At 42.5% G+C, this 22029-nt stretch overlaps 1 protein-coding gene across 1 annotated transcript in view; it reads left to right on the top strand.

The window, feature by feature from the left end:
* Window positions 1–22029, top strand: part of pola1 (polymerase (DNA directed), alpha 1) — a 95162-nt gene that overhangs the window by 39787 nt on the left and 33346 nt on the right. Inside the window, exons 27-33 of the mRNA XM_064949262.1 lie at window positions 15724–15756; window positions 16042–16134; window positions 16316–16521; window positions 16752–16884; window positions 17059–17190; window positions 17314–17488; window positions 20602–20783. Of these exons, the coding sequence (XP_064805334.1) occupies window positions 15724–15756; window positions 16042–16134; window positions 16316–16521; window positions 16752–16884; window positions 17059–17190; window positions 17314–17488; window positions 20602–20783 (954 nt within the window). The remainder of the gene's footprint in view (window positions 1–15723; window positions 15757–16041; window positions 16135–16315; window positions 16522–16751; window positions 16885–17058; window positions 17191–17313; window positions 17489–20601; window positions 20784–22029) is intronic.

Genomic DNA, 22029 nt, shown 5'->3' with positions numbered 1-22029 from the left:
ACATCCAGTAGTTAAAGGTATGTGAAATACAAATGGTATAGAGAGAAATAGTTCTATAATAACTACAACCTAAAACTTAACTGGGAATATTGAAAACTCATGTTAAAAGGAACTACCAACTTTCATATGTTCTGAGGAAGGAACTTCACCGTTAGCTTTTTTACATAGCACATATTGCATTTTTACTTTCTTTTCCAACACTGTTTTTGCATTATTTAAACCAAATTGAACATGTTTCATTATTTATTTGAGACTAAATTGATTTTATTTATGTATTATTTTAAGTTAAAATAAGTGTTCATTGTTCATTCAGCATTGTTGGAATTGTCATTTATTATCAATAAATAAAGATCATCCGATTTAATCGGCATCGGCTTATTTTCTTCCTCCAATCATCGGTATTGGCGTTGAAAAATCATAATCGGTTGGCCTCTAACAGAAATGGTAGTACAGGTGCAATGCTTAACCATCTGGAAGGGATGCATCGCGGTACGCAAACCGTTGCTGGCAGCAGCATTATGAATTTGCATGGATTTAAAATATATATATATATATATATTGTTTTAATGGAAAACCGATAAATGGCTGTTTTAAACATTACGATTTGTTATGTCATTGTCACATCCCAAGTTGTTATGGCTACCAGGGGAGCGTGGGCGGGATTAATCCTGTCTGTGTGATAAGATCTGGGTAAATACTATTCCCTGTGCTCATATGTATCCCCTTTTCCACGGTACTCACATTTGTTACAATCAATGAAGCCACTTCCAAGAATACATAATGGTGATGTGTACACCATACACTAGTTGAACCCATCTCTCTCCCTCAGGGTGTGTGTTATAGTCCATATTGTTGCACAATCCCCAATCTTCCTAAATAGTGGGATTGGCTGGTAATATGCCTGGACTTAACAAATAGTCACGTTGGGAGAGGTATAATATGGCAAAAAGTACGTTTTCTGAGCAAAACAAATACAGTAAATAGTCTATATCTTAAAGCATGTTAACACCACTTCAAATTAGTGGTTTTGGCTATTTCAGCCACACCCGTTGCTGACAGTTATGTAAAATCCAGCACACAGCCATGCAATCTCCATAGAGAAACATTGGCAGTAGAATGGCCCGTACTGAGGGGCTCAGTGGCTTTCAAACTGGCACAGTCATAGGATGCCACCTTTCCAACAAGTCAGTTGGTCAAATTTCTGCCCTGCTAATGCTGCCTCAGTCAACTGTAAGTGCTTTTATTGTGAAGTGGAAATAACGGCTCAGCCGCAAAGTGATAGGTCACACAAGCTCACAGAATGGGACCGCCGAGTGCTGAAGCATAGAGCATAAAAACAGTCTGTCCCCACTCACTAACGAGTTCCAAATTGCCTCTGGAAGCAACATCGGCACAATAACTGTTTGTCGGGAGCTTCATGAAATGGGTTTCCATGGCTGAGCAGCCCCACACAAGCCTAAGATGATCATGCGCAATGCCAAGCATCGGCTGGAGTGGTTTAAAGATCGCCGCCATTGGACTCTGGAACAGTAGAAACGTGTTCTCTGGAGTGATGAATCACACTTGACCATCTGGTAGTCCAATAGACAAATCGGTGTTTGGCGGATGCCAGGAGAACGCTGCCTGTCCCAATGCATATTTCAAACTGTAAAGTTTGGTGGAGGAGGAATAATGATCTGGGCCTGTATTTCATGGTTTGGGCTAGGCGCCTTGGTTTCCATGATATGTTCCAAAATATAGTGGAAAGCCTTCCCAGAACAATGGAGGCTGTTATAACAGCAAAGGCGGGACCAGCTCCAAATTAAGGCCCATGATTTTGGAGTAAGATGGTCGACAAGGTGTTTACATACTTTTGGACATGTAGTGCATATTTCAATGGGTGTGAGTGTATCTACTTATCTCGTTGTCCAGACTGAAAATAAAGTACTAAACTTCTATAGAGCTTTTCATAACATAAATATTTCCATGGTTATTACTGTATAACAACAGGTGGGAGGAATTTGTAAGTGTAATTTATGAAAATGGTAATGACTGTCTGACAGAGTTAGGTAAATTATATTTTTCTTCGTAGAGTTTTAAGCTCATAGTATCTGATTGTAATGTAAAGTTATTGTTGTAGGTAATAATTGGGATCATTGTCGTATGACGACAGTATATGTAATACTATAGAGCTGTGTGTGTAGAGAAAAGAACAACATTGTTGGTTAAGCTCACGGGGGGGTTGTCGCTTTGTTAAAAACCGCTGGTGCGCAATCTCTAATATTAAGACTCGAGGTTCTGCTCTCCTGTGTTAGATTACCTCAAGCTCAAGACCATACTATTTACCGCGATTATTTTGCATCTGTCTATTTACCACGACAAACCGATGCTGGCACTTAACGAGCTGTATAAGACCGTAAGCAAACAAACAAATGCTCATCCAGAAGCGGCACTCCTAGTGGCCGGGGACTTTAATGGAGGAAAACTGAAATCCGTTTTACCTACACTACCAATCAAAAGTTTTAGAATGCCTACTCATTCAAGGATGATTTTTCTTTATTTTTACTATTTTCTACATTGTAGAATAGTAGTGAAGACATTAAAACTATGAAATGACACATGGAGTCATGTAGTAAACAAAAAAGTGAGCCAATCAGTTGTGTTGTGACAAGGTAAAGGGTAAATACAGAAGATGGCCCTATTTGTCCATATTATGGCAAGAACAGCTCAAATAAGCAAAGAGAAAGGACAGTCCATCATTACTTTAAGACATAAAGGTCAGTCAACACAGAAAATTTCAAGAACTTTAAAAGTTAAGAGTGCAGTCGCAAAAACCATCAAGCGCTATAATGAAACTGGCTCTCATGAGGACCGCCACAGGAAAGGATGGCTAGCTAGTTAGTGGGGTGCGCGCTAATAGCGTTTCAAACGTCAATCGCTCTGAGACTTGGAGTAGTTATTCCTCTTTGCTCTGCAAGGGCCGCGGCTTTTGTGGAACGATGGGTAACGCTGCTTCGAGTGGGGCTGTTGTCGATGTGTTCCTGGTTTGAGCCCAGGTAGGGTCGAGGAGAGGGACGGAAGCTATACTGTTACACTGGCAATACTAAAATGCTTATAAGAACATCCAATAGTCAAAGGTATATGAAATACAAATGGTATAGAGAGAAATAGTCCTATAAATCCTATATTAACTACAACCTAAAACCTCTTACCTTGGAATATTGAAGTCTCATGTTAAAAGGAACCACCAACTTTCATATGTTCTGAGTAAGGAACTCAAACATTAGCTTTTTTACATGGCACATATTGCACTTTTACTTCTCCAAGACTTTGTCTTTGCATTATTTAAACAAAATTGAACATGTTTCATATTTATTTGAGGCTAAATAGATTTTTATTGATGTATTATATTAAGTTAAAATAGGTGTTCATTCAGTATTGTTGTAATTGTCATTATTACAAATAAATAAAAAATTGTCCGGTTTTAATCGGTATCTGCTTTTTTTTGGTCCTCCAATAATCGTTATCGGCTTTGAAAAATCATAATCGGTCGACCTCTAGCTTCAATACAGGACTAAGATCAAATCCTACTACACAGTCTCTGATGCTTGTCAGATGTGTCGGGGCTTGTACTCCGTGTTAGTTTGAAAAGTGAAACCCAGCTGCAAGCTGGCCAGTTACGTAAGCCTACCAGACGAGCAAAATGCTTTCTATGCTTGCTTTGAGGCAGACAACACTGAACCACGCAGAGGAGCACCACTTGTTCCAGCGGCTGTGTGATCACATTCTCTGTAGCCGATATGAGTAAGACCTTTAAACAGGTTCATATTGCTGACGACACAGCGGTGGTAGGCCTGCTCACTGATGACGATGAGAAAGCCTATAGGGAGGGGATCAGACACCTGGCATTGTTGTGCCGGTACCACAACCTCCCTCAACGTCAGCAAGACAAGGAGCTGATTGCGGAATACAGGAGAAGGAGGGCAGAGCACACCCCCATTCATATCGAAAGGGCTGTAGTGGAGCGGGTCGAGAGCTTCAAGTTCTTCGGTGTCCACATCACTAAAGAGATATAATGTTCTACACACAACAACACAGCTGTGAAGAGGGCACGACAACGCCTACACCCTCAGGAGGCTGAAAAGATTTGCCATGGGCCCACAGATCCTCAAAGTTCTACAGATGCACTATTGAGTGCATCTTGACTGGCTGCATCACTGCATGGTATGGCAATTGCTTGGCATCCGACCACAAGGCGCTACAGATGGTAGTGCGCACGGCCCACTACATCACTGGGGCTGAGCTCCCTGCCGTCCAGGACCTCTACTAGGCGGTGTCAGAGAAAGGACCTACAAGTTTTCCAGACTCCAGCCACCCAAATCATAAACGGTTCTTTCTGCTGCCGCACGGCAAGCAGTACCGGTGCACCAAGTCTGGAACCAACAGGACCCTGAACAGCTTCTACCCCACCCCCAATCCATAAGACTCCTAAATAGTTAGTCCGGGTAGCTATTTGGTTAACTATTTAACTGCCGGCATTGATTATTTTTGTACAAACTTTTTTGACTCATCACATACGCTGCTGTTACTGTTTATTATGCCACTTTATTCCTAGTTATATGTACATATCTGCATCAATTACCTCAAACCCCTGCACATCGACTCGGTACTGGTATATTGCCAAGTTATCATTATTCATTGTGTATTTATTATTACGTGTTTTACTTTTCTATTTCTCTTTTTTCTTTCTGTCTGCGTTGTTGGGAAGGGCTCGTAAGTAGGCATTTCACTGTTCGTCTACAACCTGTTGTTTACGAAGCATGTGACAAATAATATTTGAGGTGAGGTGGTTGTATTAAATCGGACCTAGTTTTACAACAGATGTACCCTCCTGAAATTACACATGACCGCACTGCCAAGGAATCCACTAGGACAGATGTGTGTCACTCATGTAGTGTGTGAAAGTCCGTGTGTGTGTCCGCTCTTTGACAGGAGTGTGGGTGTCCGCTCTTTGACAGGGCTTAACATACCTCCTCTGATCTGGGCAGGCTGTGTGTGTGTTGGGGTAGAGGGTGCAGAATTCCCTTTCACTGAGCAAATATCTTTTTGGTGTCTTGCGTGAGGAAATGTGTTAAGGGGACATGCATATTTTGACTGCCAGTGCCTTGACTGTTGATCAATTAGGGCGTCTCCTCCTTTCATTGCATTCCTTTCTTCCCTCCCTTTGCATCTATTGTCTTTCCTTATTTTTGCCATGTCTTCTCTCTCCTTCCCCTGCCACCTCCTCCATCTTTACCTTACCACATTCTCCCCATCTGTTGAGGACATATACCTTTATCACAGTCTGAACATCTCAAGTCTTTCCCTGGGTGTATCTGTATTATCTTGTGTGACAGTTTGAACTCTGACCTCCCTTTCAGTGATGACCTGTAAAACCCAGCTTGACGCCTGTGGACGTCATTCTGTTACCGAGAGGTCTCAAGTCTGTGATCCTGCCCCTGGCACCGCAGGAGGGCCCGTCAGCCAGCCGCTAATTTACTGACCAGACTAATTATACACTGACAGGAGGGGAAGGGGGACGGATGGGGGAGAGGTAGAGTGAAGTGGAGAAGGGAGGTGAGAGAGGGAGGTCTAGAGTGTTAGAGAGCAATGGATACTGCAGTTTAGGAGAAGACACAATGAAAATAGATATATAAAAGAGTTAAAGGGTGAGGAAAACAAGGGAAAGAGAAGATTGAGTGTTTGTAACTGCCAATGTCGATCTTCACAAAACGACACTATCATAAATCATCTGTCCCTGTGGCACCACAACTAGTTGTTTATCTGTAACATGAGTGGCTTTGTTTAGTTGTGTGTGTGTGTGTGTGGACTACGGTGCCTTCATAAAGTATTCATACCTTCATAAAGTATTCACATTTTGTTACACCCTGAATTCAAAATGGATTTAATATATACAAAATCTCACCCATCTACTCTACGACTGACCCTATTTAGTCGACTGGTCGACCGAGATTTCTTTAGTCGAGCAGTCTCGTTGTTTTTTATTTTTTTTATTTTTTATCTTTCATGGTGCACAAGACACCTGTCTGATTCGAGGCTGTCTCTGGATTAATCCCTTGTGGAGGCCACAGGGATGGCACAGTCCGTCATTCTAAGACATGTGATACTGAAATTGTATATGGTGCAACACTAATAAATCTAATATTATTTTATAACAAATGCGCTTTCTCCTGCGTTTGATACGGTCTCTGTCCGAGGTTCTGAAACAAACTTCAGTGCGCCGTAGAATTGCGCCTTTCCCTATATTGCTATGTGCTTAAGCGCAAAGTTAACCAGCGTATTGGGATTGAGAAAAATGTGGCAGAGGCAGCAGAGACGAGTAAACACCCAGCCTTTGCCTTGATGACAGCTTTGCACACTCTTGGCATTCTCTCAACCAGCTTCATGAGTTAATTTCCTGGAATGCATTTCAATTAACAGGTGTGCCTTGTTAAGTTAACTTGTGAAATTTCTTTCCTTAATACATTTGAGTCAATCAGTTGTGTTGTGACAAGGTAGGGGTGGTATACGGAAGATAGTCCATGTTATGACAAGAACAACTCAAATAAGCAAAGAGAAACGACAGTCCATTACTTTAAGACATGAAGGTCAGTCAATATGGAACATTTCAATAACTTGGAACTTTTCTTCAACTGCCTTTGCAAAAACCATCAAGTGCTGTGATTAAACTGGCTCTGATGAGGACCGCCACAGGAAAGGACGGCCCAGAGTTACCTCTGCTGCAGAGGATAAATTCAAGAGTTACCAGCCTTAGAAATAAGCAATTAACTGCACCTCAGAAATGGCAGCCCAGTTAAATTCATCACAGAGTTCAAGTAATAGATACATCTCAACATCAACTGTTCAGAGGAGACTGCATGAATCCGGCCTTCGTGGTCGAATTGCTGCAAAGAAGCCACTACTAAAGGAGTTCAATAAGAAGAAGATACTTGCTTGGGCCAAGAAACGTGAGCAATGGAATTTGATTTTTGGCTCTAACCGCCGTGTCTTTGGGAGACGCAGAGTAGGTGAACGGATGATCTCTGCATGTGTGGTTCCCACCGTGAAGCATGGGGGAGGGGGTGTGGGGGTGCTTTGCTGGTGACACTGATTTATTTAGAATTAATGGTACACTTAACCCGCATGGCTACCACAGCATTCTGCGGATATATGCCATCCCATCTGGTTTGTGCTTAGTGGGACAATATTATTTTTTTCAATAGGACAATGACCAACACACCTCCGGGCTATTTGACCAAGAAGGAGAGTGATGGAGTGCTGCATCAGATGACAATCCCCCGACCTCAACCAAATTGAGATGGTTTGGAATGATTGGACAGCGGAGTGAAGGAAAAGCAGCCAACAAGTGCCCAGCATATGTGGGTAATCCTTCAAGACTGTTGGAGAAGCATTCCAGGTGAAGCTGGTTGAGAGAATACCAATAGTGTGCAAAACTGTCAAGGCAAAGGCTGGCTACTTTTGAATAATCTCAAATATAAAATATATTTTGATTTGTTTACAACTTTTTTGGTTACTACATTAACTTATTTCATAGTTTTGATGTCTTCACTATTATTCTATAATGTAGATTGGTACTAGGACTGTATATATCTACAGAAATTAGACCTCTTGTTTCTGTTGCCTGTTTGAGTGTTTGTTTAATAGCCTACTGATTCTGTGAGCATCAAGCCTCATGCAATGGCAGAATGTCGGCTAAAGCAATTTCAGCTGTTTTTAATCTTTGCTATGCTTTAATAAAGTCTTTAAAAAAAATTTCATTAGAACAAACTGGTGTTACTTATAATTTATTTAGTGTGTACACTGTTCCAAACAGGCTGAAAAATAATATTGTAAACTAGCATCTGTTTGTCACACATAATATGCACACCGCTTTCACTCTTTTATCCTCCATTTTCTTGATGTCCTTATTGTTATTATAACGATTATATTATGATCAAGTAATCTCGTTATCATTACTCGTTTTGTATAGTAGGTATTAGTCTGCTGCTGGAAAAAAACGGAAACTGAGCAATCAGGGGGGGGGTTGGTTTATATATTTATATTTTTTCATTAGTACAGACTTTTGTGCAGTTATTTTTTTAGTGTTTAAACTGTTCTAAATGGGCAGGAAAAAAATATTGTAATCGAGCAGCAACTGTTTGGCACACACAATACTCACCCAATGCTTGCTCCTATATCCATCATTTTTCCACAACTAAATCAAGTCCTCCACATATCTGACTTCCCCTTTCCCTCCTGAGCAACCAGTAAACAATCACCCGTTTTGAGTGTCTTTTTCGCATCTTTCTGCATGCATTTTGGTGTCATGCGTTACTGTGTACAGAGTTTGTTATAACCAATTTATTGATGCTTGCATGTTTCACGTAAAGAGAGCAAGGGTCGAGGGATTTAAACAAATGATGGATTTGGATAACAGAACTTTTCAGTTAGAAACAAGTAAGAAACTATATTGCTGAAATGTTGCAATAAACACTTGCTGTGCTGTGGTGCCTTTTTTGCAGCAGTAGGGAGGAGAGCGAGACTATGTGCGCCAGTCACAGGCACTCGCTGTCATTTCTTTTAACATAGTGTGACCATTGGCCTCTTTCTTGAGTAATTTGTGTGTCTTAATTATTTAATCAAACAGTAGGCTATGCTTAAAGCATCAGACAAGGTCAGTGCATATGTAGTTGCTTTTATTCGAACACAGACAGATACCCTATATATGGAAAAATAAGTTTAAACATTTAGACCAATGTATTGGTCGAAAGAACAGGGCGACTCTCGGTCGACCAAGATTTGTTTGTCAGGGACAGTCTCTCTCTCTCCTTTTTGACTCTGTCTCTCTCTTTTATATATATATATATATACATACACACACACACACACACACACACACACACACACACACACACACACACACACACACACACACACACACACACACACACACACACACACACACACACACACACACACACAGTGGGGCAAAACGCTATTTAGTCAGCCCCCAATTGTGCAAGTTCTTCCACTTAAAAAGATGAGAGGCCTGTAATTTTCATCATAGGTACACTTCAACTATGACAGACAAAATGAGGGGGGGGAATCCAGAAAATCACATTGTAGGATTTTTAATGAATTTATTTGCAAATTATGGTGGAAAATAAGTATTTGGTCAATAACAAAAGTTTATCTCAATACTTTGTTATATACCCTTTGTTGGCAATGACAGAGGTCAAACGTTTTCTGTAAGTCTTCACAAGGTTTTCACACACTGTTGCTGGTATTTTGGCCCATTCCTCCATGCAGATCTCCTCTAGAGCAGTGATGTTTTGGGGCTGTTGCTGGGCAACACGGATTTTCAACTCCCTCCAAAGATTTTCTATGTGGTTGAGATCTGGAGACTGGCTAGGCCACTCCAGGATCTTGAAATTGCTGTTCACAAATGCTCTCCATCCAACCTCACTGAGCTCGAGCTGTTTTGCAAGGAGGAATGGGAAAAAATTTCAGTCTCTCGATGTGCAAAACTGATAGAGACATACCCCAAGCGACTTACAGCTGTAATCGCAGCAAAAGGTGGCGCTACAAAGTATTAACTTAAGGGGGCTGAATAATTTTGCACGCCCAATTTTTCAGTTTTTGATTTGTTAAAAAAGTTTGAAATATCCAATAAATGTCGTTCCACTTCATGATTGTGTCCCACTTGTTGTTGATTCTTCACAAAAAAATACAGTTTTATATCTTTATGTTTGAAGCCTGAAATGTGGCAAAAGGTCGCAAAGTTCAAGGGGGCCGAATACTTTCGCAAGGCACTGTATATATATATTTGTACCTTTTTATTTAACTAGGCAAGTCAGTTAAGTCAGCCTCCCAGGTGGTGCAGTGGTCTATGGCACTGCATCGCAGCGTGCCACCAGAGACTCTAGGTTCGCGCCCAGGCTTTGTCGCAGCCGGCCGCGACTGGGAGGTCCGTGGGGCGACCCACAATTGGCCAAGCGTCGTCCGGTTAGGGAGGGTTTGGCCGGTAGGGATAACCTTGTCTCATCGCACACCAGCGAATCCTGTGGGGGTCGCCAGGTGCACGGTGTTTCCTCCGACACATTGGTGCGGCTGCCTTCCGGGTTGGATGCGCGCTGTGTTAAGAAGCAGTGCGGCTTGTTTGGGTTTTGTTTCGGAGGACCCATGACTTTCGACCTTCGTCTCTCCTGAGCCCGTACGGGAGTTGTAGTGATGAGACAAGATAGTAACGACTAATAATTGGATACTATAAAAAGGGGGTAAAATTAAAAATAAATAAAAAAGTTACATTCTTATTTTCGGTGTTTCCTCCGACACATTGGTGCGGCTGCCTTCCGGGTTGGATGCGCGCTGTGTTAAGAAGCAGTGCGGCTTGTTTGGGTTTTGTTTCGGAGGACCCATGACTTTCGACCTTCGTCTCTCCTGAGCCCGTACGGGAGTTGTAGTGATGAGACAAGATAGTAACGACTAATAATTGGATACTATAAAAAGGGGGTAAAATTAAAAATAAATAAAAAAGTTACATTCTTATTTTCAATGACTGCAGTGGGTTCACTCCCTTGTTCAGGGGCAGAATGACAGATTTTTACCTTGTCAGCTCAGGGATTAGATCTTGCAACCTTTTGGTTACTAGTCCAACGTTCTAACCACCATGCTACCTGCCGAACCAATACCACATAATGACAAGATCTCAACATGTTTTTTTCCCGTGTAGTAAAAATGAGATGCAGAAATATCTCATTTCCATAAGGGATTCCATTTCCATTCCATTTCCATTTCCACAAGGGAGTGAACCCACTGAGTCAATACATGTTAGAATCACCTTTGGCACGGATTACAGGTGTGAGTCTTTCTGCATAAGTCTAAGAGCTTTGCACACCTAGATTTTATAATATTTGCACATTTTTTTTAAAATTCAATCTCTTTCAAGATCATTACTAGACAGCCATTTTAAAGTATTGCTAGAGATTTTCAAGCTGATTTTAAGTGAAAACTGTAACCTGGCCACTCGGGAACATTCATTGTTTTGGTAAGCAACTACAGTGTATATTTGGACTTGTGTTTTAGGGTATTGTCCTGCTGAAAGCTAAATTTGTCTCCCAGTGTCTGTTTTTCCTCTAGGATTTTGCCTGTGCTTAGCTCCATTCATGTTCTTTTTATCATACAAAACTTCCTAGTCGTTGCCGATGACGAGCATACCCATAACATGATGCGGCCTTCACCATGCTTGAAAATATGAAGAGTTTTCCTCAGTGGCGTGTTCTGTTGGATTTGCCCCGAACATAACACTTTTTGTATTCAGGACATAAAGCAAATTTCTTAGCTGCATTTTATTTGCAGTTTTACTTTAGTGCCTTATTCTAAATAGAAGACCTGTTCTGTTAATAGTTTTATTCTGTACAATGCATCCTTCTTTTCACGCTGTCATTTAGGTTAGTATTGTGGATTAACTACAATGTTGTTTGTGTAATTAATAGCTTCACCATGCTCAGTTATATTCAAAGCCTGCTTTTTACATTTTTACCCATCTACCAGTAGGTGCCCTTCGCAAAGCTTTGGAAAACCTCCCTGTTTTTTGGGGGTTGAATCTGTGTTTAAATTTCACTACTCGACTGAGGGACCTTACAATTATCTGTATGTGTGGGGTACAGAGATGAGGCAGTCATTCAAAATCATGTTAAACACTGTTATTGCACACAGTCCATGCAACTCATGTGACTTGTTAAGCAGATTTTTACTTCTGCTTTTATTTAGGCTTGCCATAGCAAAGTGATTGAATACTTATTGACTCGAGGCATTTCAGCTTTTCATTTTTAATGTGTTGTTAAACATTTGTAAAAACAATTCCACTTTGACATTGGGGTGTTGTGTGAAGGCCAATGACACACAATCTAAATGTTATATATTTTACATTCAGGCTGTACCACCACAGACTTAAGAAAAAGTCACCAGGTGTGACTATTTTCTGAATTGCGGTGGTTAGTACAGTGCAGCCGTCGGTTTGGATACCACACACACATTCCGGAGTCATGGTCAGATGACTAGTCTTTCAGTGGGGTGGCTCCTTGAGTGGTCCACCCTGTGGTCACTGACAGCAGATGGAAAACTGTCTAAATGCATCCAGACCACGCATCAATTATATGAACACTACCTCCTCTCCCTCGCTCCACCTCTTTAATCTCAGCTGCTTTCTTTCCTAACACTACTTTCCTTCCATCTCTTTCTTCCCTGTTTTGACATTTTTAGGCACAATATTACATTCTTAGGCATGTGTGTTTGCGTGTCCATGTGCCTGCGTGTGCATGTGATGTAGGATGACCTTGGTGGTTGTCTCTAATGGACGAGGCTGTGCTGTAATTACTCAAACTTCCCCTCCTCCCTCACATCTCCCTCCATCCTGTATCGGAGGTATGTAGCAGCCCATAAAGCTTAAGTCCCACTCTAATTTCAGGGAGGGGAAACCACTCTTAACCTCTCCTCTCCCCGCGCTGTCGGTCTTAAATAGCCCTGTCCTTGTCCCTGCGGATGGTTGTGTGTGTGTGTGTGTCAGCGTTTCAGATCAGAAAATGTGGCACCTAACATTTGACCTGCAGCATTTTAATTTACTGGACATTTGAGAAACTTACCAGACCCATATGCATTGGGTGCCTGATTTAGGGCGTCCACCAACGGTGCTCAGAATGACCGATTAGGATCATTCATCTTAACAGAACATGCCTCTTGAGGAAGCAACTGCATGCGTGCTCATTACTGAAATCCGATGCGAATTTGAATGTTAGAATAACTGTCCATTTACTTTTCCTCAACCAGCAAGACGAGTAACGAACAGCAAAATCACTCCCCGTAATAGAAAAGTTAACCTATTCTATTGGTCAGCTTGTCATTCTTTGCATGAAAGAAATAGCCTATTCCAAACAAATTCGAGGACAGTGGTGGGACGATAGAGCCCAAATTCATACAACTAGTAAGCGTAGGCTACTTTTAAAATAAAATTTTAAAAAATTAAAACAGCAACATATGAATGTTTAGCTTAAAATGCTGATAAACAATTTATTAACATTTTAAGTGCAGCTATAAGCACGAGGCAGTCGGCTACTCGTGAATGTTCATTCCATAATGCTATTAGGAGAATGACACCATTGTCAAAAGCGCTCCTCACCTGAGCGGTTTCATGAGACTGGGATGAAAATATTTGTTAGGAATGTAGAAAGAGGGGAGATCTAAAGATGCAGCAAGTAGCATGGGTTGCTAATATGACTAGGATTGTGCATTTGGCTACATGACAATGAAAGTTAATTTGAAAACAAATGGAACATAAGAGAGAAGCTACTGGTTTCATTGGCATATGGAACTGTTTATAAAATAGTTGCCTCCGCGTTTGGTCGTATTTTGGCTAGGCTACTTTGAAGCAAGGTCAACATGCCTCATAATGTACTAAAACGTTCATGTTTCAAGCCATTAAATGCGTACTGCCTCCAGCTCATTGCAAAGTGGTATGTGACGCTCTGAAGCCTGCCTACCATTATATGCACTTGAATGGGAAGTGTGCTTCGATTACCAGTTGAGAAAAAAATATAAATGGTAGCTTTTTTTAAATTGTGGCTATCAAAACTGTTTTTAACATGATTAAATTCATAATTGTTCCTCAATGATATGATTGGGCTTATAGAACACATTTCACTCCAGCAGCAAGCTGTAGCTGCAACTCATGTGCTGTCTGACAGATTTTAAGCTGAAACTAGGCTGTATGCGCATGCTCCAATTTAATTCCACAAATTCATGCAAATTAACCCATAGATCGATAAGCATGTATTTACATTGACTGGTATTTTCATAAATGAATAGGATAAATAGCATTATTTTGTGATGCGATTTCTTCTCCCGGACAATTGCCCAGCGGAGATTTTATTTATCGCCTTTCTGGGTTTTTTTATCAGCAAAAAGCCGGCTACTACCGGCTAACTGAAACCCTGGGGGGTGTGTGAAGGGACATGTTGCTGGTGTCAGGTCAAACTGCACCCAGTCACTCTTACCCCACCCTCAGATTAGCATCCCTGATCCTTGCACTGTACACACACACTTAACCCCCACCTGTTAGAATCCATCTGCTACAGAGGACACAGGCACTAGGTGCCATAATGTCTGTCCATCTATCCCTCAGTCTCTCTCTCTTCCTTATTCTGTCCATTTTTCTCTTACACCTTTCCGTGATGCATTTGAACAGACACTTTACTCTTGGTTTCACTGTGTTTCTTCTCTTTTTCTCTTTGCCTGTCCCCTTTTGAGCACAGCTCCATTCGTTCTCTCGCTCGCTTCATCTGTTTTTTTCATTCCCACTCTCTGGTCCGTCACTCACTCTGTTGGCTATTGAGGCCATTAGGAGTCATTAGGCTCGCTGTGTGTGTGTGTGTGTGTGGGTTTGAAGGCCCGTTGCAGCGAGACTAATGGCCCTATTAGCCAATTATCCTCCATTTAATAGCAAATCACCAAGGATTTACGTGTGCGCGCTCACACACAAAGATGCGAAAACAGCAGATTTTTCTGACATTGAAATCATTAGATGGGCCACAGTCCAGACAGTGGGGGGAAAAAATAATAAAGTATATTTACACACACACACAAACACACAGTGTATACAATACAAATTCACTATAATAGTAGACTAACTCTGTAAGCCACTCTACACAATCAGTGAATCAACATCATTGCCTAGGCCCTATGCGTTCTCTCCCAGACTCATGCATAGAAAGTTTGGAGCGTAGCATAAGGTAACCAGTCCATCCAGTATGCATAATAATACAGTCCACACTCAAGGGTGATTACTATAATTGTTTTATTTTAGAGTGTAGACTGGACATATGCGGTAGGATATTAGGCTAGGTATTGTATAACGGTACAATCATTATTTTAAAAAAAATAATTAATTAATGCTTGAGCTCAAATAGGCATAAGCTCTAATGTGCGTATGGGTGTTCTACATGCCACGTCTTAAATGCTTTGAATGAATCACCTTAAAGTGCTGTCCATTAGTGTTTGCCTTTGAAACAACATCCACAACAACCATGTGTTCTACTGAGTTTCAACCTATTGTTGAACTTTTTTCTTCACATTTATCATCAGAGTGAGGTAAAAAAAATAATAATAATAATGGTCAGTTTTAAGAGCGTGAGACTATCTTGATAAATGTTTGTGATTTTCCATTGCATTTGCATTGATGTCAGTGGTTAGAGGGACAATACATCCCTGAGTACCAGGCCATTAGGACCTGATGGAGGGACAGTAGAGCACTGAGTATCAGGGCATTAGGACCTGCTGGAGGGACAGTAGAGCCCTGAGTACCAGGGCATTAGGACCTGATGGAGGGACAGTAGAGCCCTGAGTACCAGGGCATTAGGACCTGATGGAGGGACAGTAGAGCCCTCTGGGACTCAGGGCTCTACTGTCCCTCCATCAGGTCCTAATGGTCTGGGACTGATGGTCGTTAGTGAGTTGAGTACTACCAACACATGTACATGTGCATAAGAGGAGGTTACCGTGACTCAACAGTCACCTGGAATTTGACAGCAGTCATGACTCATGACTGCCAGTTTGGCAGTAATGCAGTCACTGCAACAGCCCTACTTGACAGTTCATTATGCTATTTGAGTGCTTTTGTATTCATGATGTTCTATACTGTGTTTCCTTTAGATCCTGATGCACACCAAAGACATGGTTCAGAAGGTGAGTACTTGTTGTACTCTAAACCTAACTGATCAATGGAATACCTCACCAGTAGTCACTACATGGCCATGTTAGAAAGAACAATGTAACAATATCCTTACTGATGACCAAGAGCTAGGTGGTGCGCACAAAATGTCACCCTATTTTCTATACAGTGCACTTCTTTTAGCCAGGGCCCAGGGCTCTGGTTAATAGTCTTGCACTAAATAGGGAATTTCCGTACTATTTCGAACGCAGTACTACTTTAGACCCCACTCCTCACCTCTGACTTCCTGTGTGTGTCAGATGAACCTGGAAGTGATCTACGGCGACACAGACTCCATCATGATCAACACCAACAGCTCCAGTCTGGAGGAGGTCTACAAACTAGGAAACAAGGTAAGGAAAGGGAGGAGGGAGGGAGAAATAGAGGGGTCTAGAGAAAGAGATTCCATCGTAATCGAACTCCAACAGTTATATTTTGTGGGTTGATGGTGAAATAAAGGCATGGAAAGTGTAATAGAGAGAACAGAATGCCAGATTGATAAAGAGAGATTGACATTGCCTGTGTCTTCCCCAGGTGAAAGCTGAGGTGAACAAGCTCTACAAGCTCCTGGAGATCGACATCGACGGGGTGTTTAAGTCTCTGCTGCTGCTGAAGAAGAAGAAGTACGCCGCCCTGGTGGTGGAGCCGCTGGGGGATGGCCGCTACAGCACCAAGCAGGAACTCAAGGGGCTGGACATCGTAAGAAGGGACTGGTGTGACCTCGCCAAGGAGTGTGGCAAGTAGGTGGACTCGTCAACTGGAGAACACTATATACTGTACTTCCACTCATCCCCTTCTTCCTCTTGTATAATGCCAAGATGTCTCAACCATTTTGGCACAGAAGGTAGTGTGTTTGCTTTTGCTGCAGGGTTGGCTGGTTCAAACCTTGCTCTGGCTGATTCCCCTGAGTCGTGGCAATGTTAATCAATGATCTGATTCTACCCATCTTCCTCCTCCAACACTTTCTCAGCTATGTGATTGGTCAAATCCTGTCGGACCAGAACCGTGATGTCATCGTGGAGAACATCCAGCGTCACCTTGTGGATTTGGGAGAGAAGGTCGCTAACGGAACCATTCCGCTCAACCAGTATGAGATACACAAGGTGTGTGTTTTTTCAACATTCTTTGCATTGATATGCGTGTCTACAGTGTGAGTCTGTATCAATGCCCACTGTATCCTCTCCATCTTTTTCTCCTCATCTCTCTTCCCTCTCTCTCTCTTTTTCTCCCTCATCACCCCTCCCTTGCTCTCCCTCTTTTTCTCTCCCTTCTCCCAGGCCCTGACTAAGGACCCCCAGGACTACCCAGACAAGAAGTCTCTTCCTCATGTTCACGTGGCTCTGTGGATCAACTCTCAGAGCGGACGAAGGGTTAAAGCTGGAGACACAGTCTCCTACATCATCTGCCAGGTAGTGATGTGGGAGTGTGTGTGGGATGGCAAGTGTATTATGCGTTTACTGATGTGTCTTTTTGGAGAGGGACTTTCAGTCAGAAGTGTTTTTGACCCTTTCTCCCTCTCTTCTCTCCCCCAGGATGGTTCTACATTGGCAGCTAGTCAGAGGGCCTACGCGTTGGAGCAGCTCCAGAAGCAGGCCGGGCTGAGCCTGGACACCCAGTACTACCTTGCCCAGCAAGTGCACCCCGTGGTGGGCAGGATCTGTGAGCCCATTGAGGGTATCGACGGGGTCCTCATCGCTTCATGGCTGGGTGGGTCTCAGTTCTCAGCACTGTTTCACTGTTATTAGAGTAGATATGAATTGTAGAGGTTTTCCTGGCCTGGTGCCTGAAGTTTTCCCTGATAAGGTCAGATGGTCTGGAAACAATCCTGGCCTTAGAGATGAGAGCCAGTAGAGATATAGTTCTTAACAGAAACCTGTGTCCTTGGTCTTCACATTCTGTCTGTAGATGGCACTGTGTATGTTGCTCTAGGGGAGGTGGGGGGTTCTGTGGCCTAGTCCTCAACACTGATTTACTAACACATTATTCACTTAGCCACGGAAGGTGTGTGTTTTCTCTGTGTGTCAGTGTTTGGGTTCACCTGGGAATACCAAATGGGTGTTCAGCTGCTCAGCTTCTAATGATATGATTATCTCAGCTGCTTGCACACACACAGTGATTTGATTGTTTTGGCATCCTTACAAAAATCTGATATTTCCGGTTTGTTTTTATCACACCTCCCTCACGATCTGCGCTCTCTCTGTCCTTCCTCTCTACCTTTTCCTCTACAGTCTCCACCATACCATATGTTAGGGTTCTGTCCACCCACTCTCCCCAGATTGATTTGGTGATAAAATATCACTTCCTTATGTTATAAAATACATTTTACCAAGACAAATATGATTTATTAATGTTCTGAGTCGTTCAGTAGGGGTTTTCTAACTTTTGATTAACAGTATATCAACAAAGTCTGATTTCGTAACCTTATGCATCCGATATCACCGAGCTCTGACAGCCGTGCAGCAACTGAGGATTTACATATTGTGATGGTCAAGTTTATTCCACGGGTCGCTAAAAGGTTAATTGGCATGACACAAGCTGTATTAAATGTAATAAGCTTTTAAAATAGAAACAAAATTAATTGCACTCCCCTTACCACTACCACTCTTTTGAAGCAAAAAAAACAGACTTTCAATATAAAATGCAGATTAAATCTTTTTCATTACAGATTTTTTTCTATGTCTGCGTTTTGAAAATGCAGATTTCTGAAAGCTAATGCGACCCCATGTTTTGTGAAATCTTCGAAAAAGAACAGGAATTTTTCATTATTATTAACAGCATATGGTAAAATATAAAAATACTACATGTCATGTCTCAAAATCTATATCTTACCTCTATATTGTTTTATGTCCTGTGGATGGAGAAGAAAGATGAGTTAGGCAACTCAATTCTGTCACAGCATCCAGCCAAGTCAACGTGATGCTGTGCGATATTCCTTACTTTTGAGCACTTTTTTTTTGCTGGCCTTGATATATGCACTTTTAATTTGACATTTTAATTGCATTCAGAAAGTATTCAGGCCCCTTGACTTTTAACACATTTTGTTACTTTACAGCCTTATTCTAAAATTTATTTACAAAAAATGTCCCTCATCAATCTACACACAATACCCCATAATGAGAAAGCGAAAACAGGTTTTTAGACATTTTTGCAAAAGTTTTAAAAATAGAAAAACGAAATTCCTTCTTTATGTAAGTATTCTGACTCTTTGCTATGAGACTCAAAATTGAGCTTAGCTGCATCCTGTTTCCATTGAAAATCCTTGATGTTTCTACAACTTTATTGTTGTCCACCTGTGTTAAATTCAATTCATTGGAAATTATTTGAAAAGGCACACGCCCGTCTATGTAAGGTCCCACAGTTGACAGTGAGTGTCAAGAGCAAAAACCAAGCCATGAGGTCAAAGGAATTGTCCGTAGAGCTCCGAGACAGGATTGTGTCGAGGCACAGATCTAGGGAAGAGTACCAACAAATTTCTGCAGCATTGAAGGTCCCCAAGAACACACAGTGGCCTCCATCATTCTTAAATAGAAGAGGTTTGGTCCCACCAAGACTCTTCTTAGAGCTGGCCGCCCGGCCAAACTGAGCAATCATGGGAGAAGGGCCTTGGTCAGGGAGGTGACCAAGAACCCGATGGTCAGTATGACAGAGCTCTAGAGATCCTCTGTGGAGATGGGAGAACCTTCCAGGAGGACAACTATCTCTGCAGCACTCCACCAATCAGGCCTTTATGGTAGAGTGGCCAGACAGAAGCCACTCCTCAGTAAAAGTCACATGACAGCACGCTTGGAGTTTGCTAGAAGGCACCTAAAAGAATCTCAGGCCAAAAGGGGCCTACAGGACTCAGACAATAAGAAACAAGATTCTCTGGTCTGATGAAACCATGATTGAAATCTTTGGCCTGAATGCCAAGCATCACGTCTGGAGGAAACCTGGCACCACCCCTACGGTGAAGCATGGTGTTGGCAGAATCATGCTGTGGGTAGGTTTTTCAGAGGCAGATACTAGGATACCGTTCATCTTTCCCTCAATCCTGACTAAAGTGCAGAGAGATTCTTGATGAAAACCTGCTCCAGAACATTCAGGACCTCAGACTGGGGCGATGACCCTAAGCACACAGCCAAGACAATGCAGGAGTGGCTTCGGGACAAGTCTCTGAATGTCCCTGAGTGGCCCAGCCAGAGCCCGGACTTGAACCCGATCAAACATCTCTGGAGAGATCTGAAAATAGCTGTGCAGTGACTATCCCCATCCTACCTGACAGTGCTTAAGAGGATCTGCAGAGAAGAATGGGAGAAACTCCTCAAATACAGATAAGCTTGTAGCATCATACCCAAGAAGACTTACATTTACATTTAAGTCATTTAGCAGACGCTCTTATCCAGAGCGACTTACAAATTGGACTTGAGGCTGTAATCGCTTCCAAAGGTGCTTCAACAAAGTACTAAGGGTCTGAATACTTATGTAAATGTGATATTTCCATTTTTAAAATTTGTAATACATTTGCAAAAATTTCAAAAATCTGTTTTTTTTCTGTCATTATAGAGTATTTTTTGTAGATTGAGGGGGAAAAATATTTCATCCGTTTTAGAATAAGGCTGTAATGCAACAAAATGTGGAAAAGGTTAAGGGGTCTGAATACTTTCCAAATGCACTGTATGTCAACTTCACCCTTGTGCATTGCCACACACATTCAGACAATGTAGTCTTGATTGGTTCTGCCTCAGGCTGGTTTTGTGTGTTTGTTCAGTAGCAGTGTGTTTATAACTGACGCCAATACAGTCTGTGTAGATATTGTGATTGATTGTGTGTGTGTTCCCCAGGTCTGGACCCCAGTCAGTTCCGGGCCCAGCAGCAGGCGCAGAGAGAGGAGGAGGGAGATGGGTTCCTAGGAGCTCCGGTCCAACTCACTGATGAGGAGAAATATAAAGACTGTGACCGCTTCACATTCACCTGCCCTCTCTGTACCACTGATAACGTCTACGACAATGTGTTTGAGGGAGCGGTACGTACACACACGTTTGGTACTTCCTGTGGAGGAGGCTATAGTCTTTCAGTGTTGTACCTCATGCCTTATTTGTAGACAGGACTGACTCATACACACAGTCTGTGTTCATTGACATAGTTTACACTCCTGCACTTAAAGGCTCCTAAACCCCTATACACACACTCTCCATCTCGATCTGTCTTTTGTGCTTTTTCTCGCTCACTCACTCTCTCACTCACCCACTCACTCACATCACACTCCTACCCACCTACTACAGCCATTCCTGAACCAAGGTCACTGGAAAAGGGAGGTGTGTATTTTCTTATCACTCAGTAATGAGTTAGACGGACACAGCTTTCTCTTGTCGCAGAGAAACTCTTGAAGCTGACACTTTCCCCTCCGTTTGTCCTCCCATGGTTTTTACATCACACACACTGATAAGGTGGTACGTTAATTAGTGGTAACATGGTCTAACAACCCAGGCGGGCCTTGACTTGAGATACAGGGGGAGTGAAGAAAAGAGGCCAGGGAGATTGAAAGGGGGTGGCGAGAGAGGAGAAGAGCTGGAGGGAATGGGAAAGACAGACGGGGGAGAGGACGAGAACATCAAATAGAGCGAGGTAGACGGCTGTTATCAAAACAGAGAAGAAACAGAGGGCGAGGGAGGGAAAGAAGGAAAATCAATTGATGTTTTCTAGTCATCTCCTGGGGATGAAAACCCAACTTCAAACTTTTGCTGTATGTGTACGCCCGGTTGTCCTGCCGCCCGGCTGTCAGTCCAACTCCCCATCCACCATTTCTGTAAAAGCAGGGAAACCCTGTAGGAATACCACTACTACTGTGTGGATGTACCACTGTGTGGAAATGTGTGTATCAGTGCAATAAATGCATAGCCCTGTTGAGACACTCCCCAGTCCTGTCACTGACTAATTGAGAACATTGTTTAGGCCTTAGCAGATAGGAAGGAGTTAGCTACTAGTTGTAGAATTTCCATTATGTTAGCAGTCCAGGTAGGTGCCTATGAAAGCCTGTTCTGACAGGTGAATGAGTGGGGAGGTTGGCTGGAGCTTGGGAGTCTGCAGGCTGGGCAGATTGGCTGGGGGTCTGCAGGCTAGGGAGATTGGCTGGGGATCTGCAGGCTAGGGAGATTGGCTGGGGATCTGCAGGCTAGGGAGATTGGCTGGGGGGGAGTCTGCAGGCTAGGGGGGAGATTGGCTGGGATCTGCAGGCTGGGCAGATTGGCTGGGGGTCTGCAGGCTAGGGA

Source organism: Oncorhynchus masou, chromosome 30 (genome assembly GCF_036934945.1).
Source record: "Oncorhynchus masou masou isolate Uvic2021 chromosome 30, UVic_Omas_1.1, whole genome shotgun sequence".
Taxonomy (NCBI): domain Eukaryota; kingdom Metazoa; phylum Chordata; class Actinopteri; order Salmoniformes; family Salmonidae; genus Oncorhynchus; species Oncorhynchus masou.
Note: the sequence above shows the minus strand (reverse complement) of the source record. Positions and strands in the feature narration are given on the sequence as shown.